The 14,971-nt window shown below is 48.4% G+C and overlaps 1 protein-coding gene across 1 annotated transcript in view; it reads left to right on the top strand.

The window, feature by feature from the left end:
• TRAF3IP1 (TRAF3 interacting protein 1) overlaps window positions 1-14,971 on the top strand; it is a 63,787-nt gene that overhangs the window by 36,023 nt on the left and 12,793 nt on the right. Inside the window, exons 9-13 of the mRNA XM_069733300.1 lie at window positions 6,521-6,590; window positions 7,365-7,448; window positions 7,711-7,843; window positions 7,927-7,963; window positions 9,474-9,541. Coding sequence (XP_069589401.1) covers window positions 6,521-6,590; window positions 7,365-7,448; window positions 7,711-7,843; window positions 7,927-7,963; window positions 9,474-9,541 — 392 coding nt within the window. The remainder of the gene's footprint in view (window positions 1-6,520; window positions 6,591-7,364; window positions 7,449-7,710; window positions 7,844-7,926; window positions 7,964-9,473; window positions 9,542-14,971) is intronic.

The raw sequence follows: 14,971 nt of genomic DNA, 5'->3' as shown, positions 1-14,971 counted from the left end.
GTATTGTCGTGCTCAGGACAAATTGTACAACAATGTTTGGGGTCTATTTTCTCCTGTTACCCTTGGTAAAATTAAACAAATTGGAGCTGAATTAAATTTTTTGTGAAAAAAAGTTAAATGTTCATTTTTATTTAAACATTCAAAAAATTCCTGTGAAGCACCAGAAGGGTTAATAAACTTCTTGAATATGGTTTTGAGCACCTTGAGGGGTGTAGTTTTTAGAATGGTGTCACACTTGGGTATTTTCTATCATATAGACCCCTCAAAATGACTTCAAATGAGATGTGGTCCCTAAAAAAAAATGGTGTTGTAGAAATGAGAAATTGCTGGTCAACTTTTAACCCTTATAACTCCCTAACAAAAAAAAATTTGGGTTCCAAAATTGTGCTGATGTAAAGTAGACATGTGGGAAATGTTACTTAAGTATTTTGTGTGACATATCTCTGTTATTTAATTGCATAAAAATTCAAAGTTGGAAAATTGCGAAATTTTCATAATTTTCGCCAAATTTCCGTTTTTTTCACAAATAAACGCAGGTACTATCAAAGAATTTTTACCATTGTCATGAAGTACAATATGTCACGAGAAAACAATGTCAGAATCACTGGGATCCGTTGAAGCGTTCCAGAGTTATAACCTCACAAAGGGACAGTGGTCAGAATTGTAAAAATTGGCCCGGTCATTAACGTGCAAACCACCCTTGGGGGTAAAGGGGTTAAAGGGAACGAGATCCATATGTACAGTTTTATGCACAAAACACTCACAATAGAAGTAGTTTCACAGGTTCATTAATTGTTAAATCCCATTTTAAATAAGGTGCATTGTACAAGGTAAAAAAAAAATCTGACATTTATAATGAATATAGCAAATGCATTTATACAAAGAATAGTTAATACATACATAAGGTACCTCTATTAAATATATAGAGCCATTAGGCCCATAATTGCGTAGTTCATTATTTCCTGAGACATTGTGAGATTAGTTCTTATAATAACGTGTAGTATTTTAGACCATATTAAGAATGAGCTGATGCTTACCAGACCAGTACTCTTCTGCTGTTTCACCTCTGCCTTCTGCAGAGTTGTAGTGTCTCCTATGTGATGTATTTACATTAGTCCCAGTGTTTTCTGTTATCAATACACCGCAGTATCAGTGAATCCTATGTGATGTATATACTGCGCCTGTGCGGCCGCCCTCCCTGTGAATCCCAGCCCCGCAGTGTGAATAAATCAGAAGACACTGAGGGGCTGGGATTCACAGGCAGGGCGGCCGCACAGGCGAAGTCAGCTAGACTGCATATGAGGACAGAGGACGGGCAGCGCTCACTGCGCCTGCAGAAGGCATGACGTATACAGCCCTGGCAAAAATTAAGAGACCACCACATCAAAGCCCTGTCATGGGCAGCCCAATCTCCAGAACTGAACCCCATTGAAAACCTCTGGAATGTAATCAAGAGGATGATGGATAGTCACAAGCCATCAAACAAAGAAGAACTGCTTACGTTTTTGCGCCGGAAGCAGTGTGAAAGACTGGGGGAAAGCATGCCAAGACGCATCAAAGCTGTGATTATAAATCATGGCATGACAAAAGAGCGCAGGCGCCGGCTGATTTCAAAACAGCGCTGAGGAGGCGGCGCCCGGCGCCAAGAAGACTTGAGTGACGGCTGTATGGCGTCTGCAGCAGGGGGGGAAAGGCCTCCAGGACTGAAGAAAGGTATTTAGGACAAATTACAAAACGGATTATTTCTGCAGTTACAGCACCAATAACTAAAAGAGCCACCTTGTCAGAATGCAGCATTACTGCTGCACAAGGTGGCTGTTTTAGTGTCAAACGCCTGGGGGGGGGGGGGGGGGGTGTCAGGTTCCCTTTAAAGATGAAAAAGCACTTACAGTTCTCTGATATCATGGCAGGCCATGCAGCTGCGGGAAGGGCGACACATCCCAATGCATCAGCAGTTTGCAGAGTTTCTGTTAGCTGACGTCCTGGCAAAAGCCACTCCTAAAATGAGGCTAAATCTCTTATACCCTCTGCTTGTGACATCACTGAGTGGGCTGCGCCCTGGAATTCCCTCCCCTTATGTCAACTCTTCTATTTCTCACACCTCTTGAGGAGGGGCTTGTGGAAGGACGACGAACATATTGATCTTGTTTTGAGATTAGAGTTCTATTAAGTCTAAACACGAGGTATCTTTATGACCCGGTTAAGTAGTAATCCATTTCTCGGATACTGCTGGTACAGGAAATTAGAAAACGCACTGGTGTGTAGCTCTACTGATGCACATTCCAAAAATGTAAGATTCACACCTATACCACTACTTGGAGTCGAGTTATACCATCTTGAATAACTCTCATACACAAATGGAAGCACATGGCTGCAAATAAAGAACTGGTTTCTGGTAACCAACACATTCTTGAGGGAGGGGGGAAATGGTGGTATAGAATTACACAGACAGTGAGAAGGAGAGCTATCTAGGCAGGGAGGAGGGGCTGTCGGGGGAACCACAGCTGCAGTGTGTGTCTTACCCAGACCTAATGGATGTAGCAGAGCTCAGTGTGCGTGATAATATAGAATCAAATACGTCATATTTCCTGACACCATTTTTTTTTTGTTCTGGTCAGTGATGCACATCACTTGATAGGTCTCAGGTAGTTTTTATTTTTTGTGTATGAAAAAAATAATTTAGATTAGTTGCTATGACTAGATTAGCATCTAATACAGTATTTTTTACTTAATTTAGTCAGGGTTAGTGTCAGATAGCAAAGCATTTAAAAAATAATCATATCCGTGCATGCGTCCTACAGCCGTCGAGCGCTGATCAGCGACACATCACTGATCAACGACACATCACTGATCAGCATACAGTTGTTGTTTTTTTCTTTTGATGTGAATAAAGAATAAAAAAAACCTTGTACATGAAGGTGAAAGCAGGCTCGGGGCTGAAGGGGTTAGAGGTGCTGTAATAGGAATAAAGTCCATCATGTTTTTTTATATAGGGGTCAGGGCTCTATTTTACTTTAAGGCCAGGTGTTCACGATCCACAACTAGGAGCACTTTGGATGCAGTGCACGTTCACTGTGTCCAAATCGTTGCCTTCTATTGAAAGCAGGAGAATCCGCATGTGTTAACTGAACCGTGTGGATTTACCACATCCTATACATGGAAAGACACACCGCATGTCTGTCTCCGCGGGTGATCCGCAGGTATCTGTGGACGCATATTGGACATAGAATTTCTTGAAATCCCATTCACTATGCTGTCACGGCTGGCTGCTGCGGGTTTGATGCTGCATAAATACCCACAGTAGTTCCTGATCGTGGGCACATACCCTTACAGAGGAAATATTAGTCACCTGACATGAGGCAACTCTCAATTTGACACTGGAGTTTTATATTACGGTCTATAAACAAAAAATCAGATCATTGGAATGAAATTGAATAAAAAGTATATGCCTCTTAATAAATTTAGTGCATTTTGGGCTGTTCTAAAGTCAGAAAATGAAATCTTTGTCTGATATCAGTATGTGTTTTCATCTTCTTGGGTTTACTGCTATGTGGCCCATGTGTATTTCTTTGTGAGCAGAGTTTATGAACTGGCTTTCCAGGTTCAAAATCTGGATATTCTACATTAGGGATAGGCTAACCTTATCAGATCAGTGGAGGTCCAGCTCTAGGCGCCCACACCGAGCAGCTGGTCATAGTAGGTAGGGCGCTCACCGGGCTCTGCCGTCTCTTCTGTTCTGTTCACCTGCATACTCATTACATTGCAGGAATGAGACCACGTTGCAGTACCCCGCACAACTGCTACTACATAGATGACTGTAGAAGAGGGCACTGCTGCTCATTAAAGGGAACCTGTCACCCCGTTTTTTCAGTAGGAGATAAAAATACCGTTAAATAGGGCCTGAGCTGTGCTTTACAATAGGGTATTTTTTGTCCCCTGATTCCCTACCTATGCTGCAGAAATACCTTACAAAAGTGTCCTTTTTCGCCTGTCAATCAGGCTGGTCAGGTCAGATGGGCGTGGTCACAGCACTGTTTCTCCCCCACATCTTGCTTAAGTTCCCGTTGGTGGCGTAGTGCTTCTCGCATGCGCAAGTGCCGAATGCACTGCGCAGCTGTAGAAAAAGAGCACGCTCGCCGCTATTCAGCGGTTTCTCGGTGGGCGCGGCCATCTTCCTGAGGCCGCGCGTGCGCAGATGGAGTCTCCTGCTTCCCGGGGCTTCAGGAAAATGGCCGCGGGATGCCGCGCGTGCGCAGATGGACATCGCGGCGGCCATTTTCCTGAAGCCGAGTTCGAATCTCGGCTTCAGGAAAATGGCCGCCGCGATGTCCATCTGCGCACGCGCGGCATCCTGCGGCCATTTTCCTGAAGCCCCGGGAAGCAGGAGACTCCATCTGCGCACGTGCGGCCTCAGGAAGATGGCCGCGCCCACCGAGAAACCGCTGAATAGCGGCGAGCGCGCTCTTTTTCTACAGCTGCGCAGTGCATTCGGCACTTGCGCATGCGAGAAGCACTACGCCACCAACGGGAACTTAAGCAAGATGTGGGGGAGAAACAGTGCTGTGACCACGCCCATCTGACCTGACCAGCCTGATTGACAGGCGAAAAAAGGACACTTTTGTAAGGTATTTCGGCAGCATAGGTAGGGAATCAGGGGACAAAAAATACCCTATTGTAAAGCACAGCTCAGGCCCTATTTAACGGTATTTTTATCTCCTACTGAAAAAACGGGGTGACAGGTTCCCATTAAGTGTCACATACCCTACTAACAAGTCATCATTTGGAATGTCAAATGTCAGACCCCATCCGATTAGATATTGAGGGCCAATGGTTGATTCTCTATAGCTTATTATTATCATCATTTAGGGATGTCCACTTCAGTCGTTTGTGGCAGCCAGACTAGGGCCATGTTCTCACCTAGGCCAATAATCTTCCACCTGGCATCTTGGACTCCTATGCCCTTTACTAGGGTCCTGCAACATCATGTTATTGTGGGGATTTGTAAGTGGCAGAGGCCAAAAGGGGCAAGCACAGAAATGACCGCTGCCATGGAGGATCCAGGTGGACGCCGGACCTGGGTAGTGTGACATTTGGGGCTTATCTCTATTGTCATTGCGTCTATTTCTATGAAGAGGTAAGTTCTGGACTGGACCAAGGGAACCCAGTGGACGTAGTGTATATGGACTTTTTAAAAGCTTTTGATACGGTGCCACACAAAAGGTTGATACATAAAATGAGAATAATGGGTATAGGGGAAAATATGTGTAAGTGGGTTAACAGCTGTCTCAGGGATAGGAAACAAAGGGTGGTTATTAATGAAGCACACTCGGACTGGGTCGCGGTTAGCAGTGGGGTACCACAGGGGTCAGTATTGGGCCCTCTTTTTTTTAACATATTTATTAATGACCTTGTAGGGGGCATTCAGAGTAGAATTTCAATATTTGCAGATGACACTAAACTCTGCAGGGTAATCAATACAGAGGAGGACAATTTTATATTACAATATGATTTATGTAAACTAGAAGCTTGGGCTGATAAATGGCAAATGAGCTTTAATGGGGATAAATGTAAGGTCATGCACTTGGGTAGAAGTAATAAGATGTATAATTATGTGCTTAATTCTAAAACTCTGGGCAAAACCGTCAATGAAAAAGACCTGGGTGTATGGGTGGATGACAAACTCATATTCATATTCAGTGGCCAGTGTCAGGCAGCTGCTACAAAGGCAAATAAAATAATGGGATGCATTAAAAGAGGCATAGATGCTCATGAGGAGGACATAATTTTACCTCTATACAAGTCACTAGTTCGACCACACTTAGAATACTGTGCACAGTTCTGGTCTCCGGTGTATAAGAAAGACATAGCTGAACTGGAGCGGGTGCAGAGAAGAGCGAGCAAGGTTATTAGAGGACTGGGGGGTCTGCAATACCAAGATAGGTTATTACACTTGGGGCTATTTAGTTTGGAAAAATGAAGGCTAAGGGGTGATCTTATTTTAATGTATAAATATATGAGGGGACAGTACAAGGACCTTTTTTAATGATCATTTTACTTGTAGACCCAAGTTGGGGACAAGGAGGCATCCTCTACGTCTGGAGGAAAGGTTTAAGCATAATAACAGACGCGGATTCTTTACTGTAAGAGCAGTGAGACTGTGGAACTCTCTGCCGTATGATGTTGTAATGAGTTATTCATTACTTAAATTTAAGAGGGGACTGGATGCCTTTCTGGAAAAGTATAATGTTACAGGGTATATATACTAGATTCCTTGATAGGGCGTTGATCCAGGGAACTAGTCTGATTGCCGTATGTGGAGTCGGGAAGGAATTTTTTCCCCAATGTGGAGCTTACTCTTTGCCACATGGTTTTTTTTTGCCTTCCTCTGGATCAACATGTTAGGGCATGTTAGGTTAGGCTATGGGTTGTACTAGATAGACTTAAAGTCTTCCTTCAACCTTAATTACTATGTTACTATTACCATGTAACATTCTGCACTTGTTGATTTCCTTTTCTTTAGAAGTTGGAGTTTCAGAGTTGCACAATTCGGAAAGTCATGATATTGCGGAGACAAGTGTTGCTGCACAAAGGTAAATCCCCGGACTTGTAATCTATTCATCATAAGGCCTTTTTCACACTTCCGTCGGAATGTGAACGTCGCAATGCGTCGTTCTGTGAAAAAAAACCCTCCTGCAAAGTTGACCGCAGGATGCGTTTTTTGCACATAAACTTGTATTACCGACGCATCGCGACGTATGGACACATGTTCCATACGTCGTGCACTGGATGCGTCTGTAATTGGCGGACTGTCGTCACAAAAAAAGTTCAATGTAACGTTTTTTTTTGTGTGACGCGTCCGCCATTTTCGACTGCTCATGCGCGGCCGAAACTCCGTCCCCTCCTCCCCGGAACTCATAATGTGCAGCGGATGCGTCTGAAAACTGCATCCGCTGCCCATGTTGTGCACTATTTTGCACAACGTCCGTTGGTACGTCGGGCCGACGGTTTGCGACGGTCCCGTACCGACGGAAGTGTGAAAGCGGCCTTAGTATGTCTATTTAGCACAGCAGCTCAGTACTTAGAACTGTTTCTTTGCCGCCTCAGGGTCCTGGGTTGATATCCCACTTAGACATCTGCAAGGAGTTTGTATGTTCTCCCCATGTTTGCGTGGGTTTCCTCCGGGTTTTCCGGTTTCCTCCCACACTCCAAAGACATACCGATAGGGAATGTAGATTGTGAGCCCCAATGGGGACAGCGATGATCATGTCTAAAGCGCTGCAGAATATGATGGTGCTATATAAGCATAATAAATAATTATCAGTGATACAAGTGTCTTCTTGCTGCTTATATCTTATTTGTTGTAGAAAAATCCCACGACCTGGAAGTGCCCGACCTGCACCACCAAGAGTCAGACGTCAAGCCAGTGCAGAAGTCGTCGCTCCAGAAAGGTGGGTAGGTGACCAGTGCATCACAGTTCTTGGTCTCTGGTTCAGAAGCTTTGCCTTGGTCTGCGTTCTGCCATATGCAAATAACCTGTATTGTATAGTAACTATAGACAGCCCTGCTTCTCGATGCCAGCCTTCAGGAACCCTCTACACGTCGAGGGGAGACCACCTACAGAAGCACCTGATGAACTGACAATAATTCTGTGCATTCATGAAAACAGGATGAGTATAGGGCTTGTTATTGACATATATTATTATTGCATAGGGTCAGCAGTGGAAAAGGTGTATCCAATGTGATTGTCGACAAGCAGAAAGATGACGGTGGTGATGATGATGACGACAATGAGTTTGTGGTGGAAGAAGCTTCTCAGTTGTCAGAGATGCCTAAAATGGATCTGGTAGGTGTCAGACCATAACACTGTGTGCTGTGATACATCCTCTATCTACACGAAGACAAATCTTACCTGGTTTCTCTTTTCAGGAGGCAGAACTGGATCTCCCAGGAGATGAGAAGCACGGTGAGTTGTAGTTCAGACATGTGGAAGATATAGATATGATTATAGATATTTCATCACCAGCTTAAACCATGATGTTAATCAGGTTTTCTGTCTTTGATGACTTTTTTTTTTACTTAAATGCATGTATTTGAGGGCTAAAAAAACACATTTAGGCAATTGGATTTCATTAAAAATGTTGCACTGTTTGCCTTTTACAGGCGCTTTGTTATCCTGCACATTCAACCTTGATGTGGTCTGTGGCTATAAATCAGTTGAGTTGACAGAAAAACGACTGGCACATCCAAACTAGTGTGAATAGGTGCATACCAGGAGCAGCTACCTCCATATACAAAATACAAAAAAGGTTGCACTCTATCGTGCCAAAGCATGTCAAATATGAAATACATGAAATATGAATAGTAAAATGGCTTTTGAACATTAGGAAAATATTTGAGAGACGCTTTGCACAAAATTTGATCAAATAGTGTGAGCCCATCAACCATCGTCAAGGTGATCTCATTAAAACTGATGGGTCCCTGACCTCCCTGTCCAAATGTGAACACTTACTGAAGGCCAATGTCTGTATGCCTGGGTGAATGTGGACACCTCTGTCAGCAAAGGACACCTCTGTCAGCAAAATAAATCAGTTGAGTCCAGAAAAAAATACAGATAAAGATCTAAAAACTCTCCTGTAAGATTGTCATAACGAGATCACTGATGGATTCTCAGTTAACTCTTTCTACAGCCATCAATAGACATAACAACACAGACTCTAGAAGAAAAACAGTGCAAAGTTGTTAATGAAGCTCAACTGCAAAAAACGAAAAGAAATGTAGCAACAAATACATGCATTTAAGTGGAAAATAAAAATTCTCCCCAAAGTGGAAAATCCCTTTTTAAATTATAAAATAAAATTATTAATGCCTCCATCAGGGGGAATTTAATTAAATCCAGTTCTCACTGAGCTTAAACGGGGTGTCTCGTCATAAGATAATGATGAGCTATCCATAAGATAGGTCATCAATATCAGGTCAGTGGAGGTCCGACACCCACCAGTGCCTCCAATTAGCTGTTATTTGCTCCGTATGTGAAATGCATTCGATGGAGCTGCACTGCACGACTCCATTCAGTATGTAGCAGCTGCTGCTTGGTTCTGCACTATATACTCTTTATATAAGAGATGTTCTGCAGTATCCGGCAGTGGCCACTACACATTGAATAGGCCTGCACATTGCAGCTTGGACCAACATGTTTACATCTGGCCATTACCAGTGCTGATTGGTGGGGCTGCTGGATGATGGACCTCCACCACTCTGATATTGATGGTCTCTGTCGTGGAGTAGTAATACAGCGCAAGGAATTACTACTAATCAGTCGTGACCTATTTGAGAATATTCTGTGACTTTAGTGCTGTTCAATCAGGAAATAATGGAGTCAAAATGCCACGTGGAAACTGACGGACGTTAACAGTTTAAATTCTCGTTTTACGTTCATTCTGTAAATGCTGACATTTTCATTCCATGTTTTTCAGGTAGTCTTGTTAAGAAAATCTTAGAAACCAAGAAAGACTATGAGACCCAGCATGATGCTGCCAGTAAGGTGGGAACCACAACCCAATTTCATGTTAAAACGGCCTAATCCCATTTATTCTGATTTCTACATTTTATATGACTTGCAGAATCTTTAGGATCTTCTGATATACCGTTTTATAAGGAATACATTTTCATAAGTAAAACTGTGTTTCTTTATCGCCTCTCATTGGGGGACACAGGAACCATGGGTGTATGCTGCTGCCACTAGGAGGCTGACACTATGCAAATAAAAAAGTTAGCTCCTCCTCTGCAGTGTACACCCCACCGACTGGCATTAAACTCTTCAGTTTAGCTTAGTGTCAGTAGGAGGTGGACATGGGTCTTTCATTAGACCCTTATCTACCTCAATATGCGTTTTCTTTTCAGGTTTTCCGGAGGGATACAGGGTGAACAGTCACACCTGTAGTCCCACAATTCGGACTATGAGTACGGTGTGTACTGCCACCCCGTATCCTCACAGATCCCTCACCAGGACCAAGATCCTAGCACACAAGCGTGCTCAGAAGTCCGGTCCTGGCTCCGTCCCCCACCCACTCGCCCACCAGAGCCTGTCGGTCGGAGGAGACGAGGACGTCCATCAGCAGCTCCTATGGACATCTGATACCTTCTCAAGGTTAGTAGCAGACGACGTGGGATTTTACTAGGTGAGTATTCTAAAGGGGTTCCCAGGACGCAGCGCTTTCTCTGTTCCCTGCGCGGTGGCTCTTTCTGACGTGGCGGGGTAACTTTTCCATGCACCACCGCGTTCCTCCAGCGCCCCGGCCTCCCGGGGCCTGCTTGCGGTCCCTGGCTCCTAATTTATGCCCCGGGGCCTACTTGCGGCGTACCTCCTACCCTCCTCAGCGTTCTATACAGCGGCCTCACAGGCGTCGCTCACCTCCACAGCCAGCACCGTTGCTTCTGGCGGTCACCGGCTCCCAATTTAGGCCCCGGCTTTTCCGGGGCCTACTCCGGCGACTCTTCTCCGGCGGCAGCACTCTTTCATGCGGCGGCTGCCACGCCGCTCTGCCGGGCAGCGTCTGCGCCGCGGGGGTTCTTCTCAGCGGTCACCGGCTCCTAATTTAGGCCCCGGCTTTTCCGGGGCCTACTCCGGCGACTCTTAACCGGCTGCAGCGCTCTCTTCATGCGGCGGCTGCCGCGCCGCTCTGCCGGGCAGCGTCTGCGCCGCGGGGGTTCGCAGCGGGCACCGGCTTTTCCCGGGGCCTACTTCCGGTTTGCGCGCTCCCTCTCTTCCGGTCTGCGGGCGGGCTTTTTTCCCGCCCGACATATTTTTGTCCTGCCCACCGGCGCCTCCGTGGCTGGCTCCTCCCACTTCCTCCAGGGAATGAGTCACTCTTCTGGCGTGCACTCCGCAGCAGCAGCAGCAGCACCAGCTCAGCCCCGCACGTGTTTTTTTCTGTGAGCTCAGCGATCTGCACAGAATACGGCCCCTCAGGACAGGAGTTCTCAGCTGACAAGTGGGACATTTTCCAGGACCGGGTCCGTGAGTAGCTGCACTGCAGACTGACACCCTTCTCTGCCCCACTGTCCCCTAACCCACTGGCATCTTCAGGGATCTCTCAAAATGTCTTCTAAAGGGGGCTGCGCTCGCCCCCCTACCTCTTCATCTTCTGCCCTAGTCACGTACTTTGCATGTTCGTCCTGTAACAGCACACTTCCCTCAGGTCAGTCCTCTCCGCTGTGTCAGTCCTGCAGCAACCCGATTGTTCCCACCGCCCAGGACCCCCCGACTGTTCCGCCCGAGAGTGATCCCCCCATCCCAGGCTGGGCCGCCTCTCTGTCACAATCGGTGGCCGATTTTAACACGGGTATCTCAAACCTTGGTGTCCGCGCTGGATCGGTTACCCCTGCAGACCCCTGCCGTGGCCAGCGGGTCGCAGGAACCGCCACCCGAGACCTCCTTGCCAAGCTACAAAAGGTCCAGACAGGAACGTCGGTCTGAGTCCTCTTCGCGTTCCATCTCGCCGCCCGGTCCTCCCCCGCGGTTGGTGTCGCACCGTTCCTCCTCCCCTGAGTCAGGCGAGGCTTTATCTGATGCGCCCTCAGAGGAGATTTCGGAGCTGGATCCTAGCCAAATCGCCACCATGAGTGAGTCGGTCCAGAACCTCATTCGGGCTATAAACCAAACATGTGGCATTAAGGATCCCTCTACGGAACCCGCAGATCAGGCGGTTTCGTTTAGACGGGCCAAACCACCTTCAAAATTTTTTGCTCCTCATCCTGAATTCGAGGAAATCCTGGCCAGAGAGAGAGAGAATCCGACCAGACGTTTTCAGAGGGGAAAACGCCTGGGGGTGTTATATCCTTTTTCACCAGATCTTACCGCCAATTGGACGGTCTCTCCCTCGGTGGATCCCCCTGTTTCCAGGCTGTCCACCAACACGGTACTTCCACTGTCCGGTGGAGCGTCTCTGAAGGATTCTAACGACAGAGTTATAGAATCCTTCGCGAAATCTGCCTTTGAAGCGGCTTCAGCAGCGCTATGCCCAGCCTTTGCTTCCACTTGGGCTTCAAAATCCATCTCAAAATGGGCCAAGGATCTACGGCGAGGTATCCTGGACGGGGCTCCTCCAGCGCAATTAGCGGAACTTGCCAACCAGATTTCCCACGCTGGTGAATACCTGGTTTCCGCCTCCCTGAATGTCGCCTCTTGTGCGGCTCAGGCTTCCAGCAATGCCGTTGCCATCCGCCGGACCGTTTGGCTCAAGGCCTGGCAGGCGGACTTGTCCTCCAAAAAGTCCCTCACTAGTCTGCCCTTCCAGGGCTCTCGTCTCTTTGGTTCCCAGCTGGACCAGATCATTAAGGACGCCACTGGGGGCACAAGTTCCCTTCTTCCCCAGGCTAAACCTCGTCGCCCCCCTCCTAGACGACAGTTTCGCTCGTTTCGGCCTTTTCGTCGCTTCGCTGCATCAAACGCCTTTTCCCAGCAGCAACAGAGGCCACAGGCACGTCAAGAGAAGAAGGCGGTGTCCTTCAGGCCCACTCCGTCCTGGCGTCCTCGCTATTCCCAGGGTAGATCGTCCAGGCCCAGGACTGGAAGATCCACCTCCGCATGACTCTCTGCAAGACTCCAGCCCAACTCCCAGTTTGGGCGGCCGTCTTCTCCGTTTCAGGGACATCTGGATTTCCGCAGTAGAGGATGCATGGGTCAGGGAAGTTGTATCCTCGGGATACAAAATAGAGTTCGCCTCCCGACCCAGGGATCGCTTCTTCCAATCCCGTCCTCCAAAAGATCCCGCTCTGGTTCCGGGCTTCTTCGCAGCCATCGCTTCTCTGCTCAAATCCGGGGTAATCGTTCCCGTCCCAGAAAAGGAACGGTACACGGGTTTCTACTCGAACCTCTTTGTGGTACCGAAAAAAGACGGCAAGGTTCGTCCCATTCTGGACCTCAAATTGCTGAACAGGAGGGTTCGCCTGAGACACTTCAGGATGGAATCCCTTCGTTCAGTAATTGCTTCCATGGAGGCTCAGGAATTTCTATGCTCTATAGATATCCAGGACGCCTACCTACATGTTCCAATATTTCCCGGACATCACCGTTTCCTGCGCTTCGCAGTGCAACAAGACCATTTTCAGTTCGTCGCCCTGCCGTTCGGTCTCGCAACAGCGCCAAGGGTGTTCACAAAGATCATGGCGGCGCTGATGGCCATCTTGAGAGTCAGAGGCTTGGTCCTATTTCCATATCTCGACGACATTCTCATCAAGGCTCCGTCCTTTGCTCAGGCCCACGAAAGCCTGTCCATTGTTCTCGACACCTTAGCCCGTTTCGGGTGGCTGGTCAACCGGAAGAAGTCCTGCCTTATTCCTTCTCAGCGCATCATCTTTCTGGGCATGCTCTTCGACACTCGTCAGTCCAGAGTCTTCCTTCCCAAGGACAAGAGATCCACCCTTTGTCGGGACATACTCTTGCTCCAGGGTCCTCGGCCTCCCTCCCTCCGATCGGCCATGAGGGTTCTGGGGAGGATGGTAGCTACCTTGGAAGCGATTCCCTTCGCCCAATTCCATTCTCGACCCCTTCAGCAAGCCATTCTGTCTCAGTGGGACAGGTCGGTCTTCTCCCTGGATCGGCCGATCAGACTCTCCTTTCGGTTCAAGCGGTCTCTCAACTGGTGGCTGACGTCTCCTCTCATCTCCCAGGGCAGGTCCTTCCTTCCGGTTCACTGGCAGGTGGTGACAACGGATGCCAGCCTGATCGGCTGGGGTGCGGTTTTTCGCCACCTGACGGTTCAGGGCCGTTGGTCGCCGCAGGAGCCTGCGCTGCCGATCAACGTCCTCGAGATTCGGGCCATCTTTCTGTCCCTCCGCCACTGGGAAAGGATCCTCAGGGGCCTTCCAGTCCGGATCCAGACGGACAACGCCACGGCTGTGGCATATGTCAACCATCAGGGGGGGACTCGGAGCTCCTTGGCCCTTGCCGAGGTATCCAAGATCCTCCTTTGGGCAGAGGCTACGGTTCCGGTGATATCCGCGGTGCATATCCCCGGCGTAGAAAACTGGGCCGCCGACTTCCTCAGCCGCGAGGGTCTCGCGGCAGGGGAATGGTCCCTGCATCCGGAGGTCTTCCATCAGATTTGTCTTCGATGGGGAACTCCGGATGTGGATCTCACGGCGTCTCGAATCAACAGGAAGGTTCCGCAATTCGTCTCCAGGTCACGCGATCCTCTCGCAGTGGGCGTCGATGCTCTGGCCATTCCTTGGTCACAGTTCGAGCTGCCCTACCTGTTCCCACCCCTTCCATTACTTCCCAAACTGTTGAAGAAGATCAAAGCGGAAGGGGTGCCGGTCATCCTGATCGCCCCGGATTGGCCCAGGAGAGCTTGGTTCGCGGAGCTCGTCAACCTTCTCGCGGACGCTCCCTGGCGCCTTCCAGACAGGCCCGATCTGCTGTCCCAGGGTCCGATCTGCCACCCGAATTCTCGGTCGCTCAGTTTAACGGCGTGGCTGTTGAGACCGCGGTTCTAAGGGCGTCCGGCCTTTCGGACCGGGTGATTCACACCATGATTCAGGCTCGGAAGCCTTCGTCTTCCAGGATCTACTACCGCACCTGGAAGGCTTACTTCCGCTGGTGCGAGTCCAACCGTGTTCCGCCTATGGTTTTTTCCCTGCCTTCTCTTTTGGCCTTCCTTCAGGCAGGACTGGATTCGGGTCTGGCCCTTAGCTCCCTGAAGGGTCAGGTCTCTGCGCTTTCCATCCTCTTTCAGAAGACCTTGGCCTCTCGACCACAGGTTAAGACCTTCTTTCAGGGGGTAGCACACGCCGTCCCGCCGTACAGGGCCCCTGTGGAGGCATGGGACCTAAACCTGGTACTGGACGTTTTGAAGGTTTCTCCCTTTGAACCTCTTAGGGAGATTCCTCTATCAGTTTTATCTTGGAAGGTGGCCTTTCTCGTGGCCATCACGTCCATTCGCCGCGTTTCCGAGCTGGCGGCACTTTCTTG

Source organism: Ranitomeya imitator, chromosome 7, assembly GCF_032444005.1.
Source record: "Ranitomeya imitator isolate aRanImi1 chromosome 7, aRanImi1.pri, whole genome shotgun sequence".
In the NCBI taxonomy this organism is placed as follows: Eukaryota; Metazoa; Chordata; class Amphibia; order Anura; family Dendrobatidae; genus Ranitomeya; species Ranitomeya imitator.
Note: the sequence above shows the minus strand (reverse complement) of the source record. Positions and strands in the feature narration are given on the sequence as shown.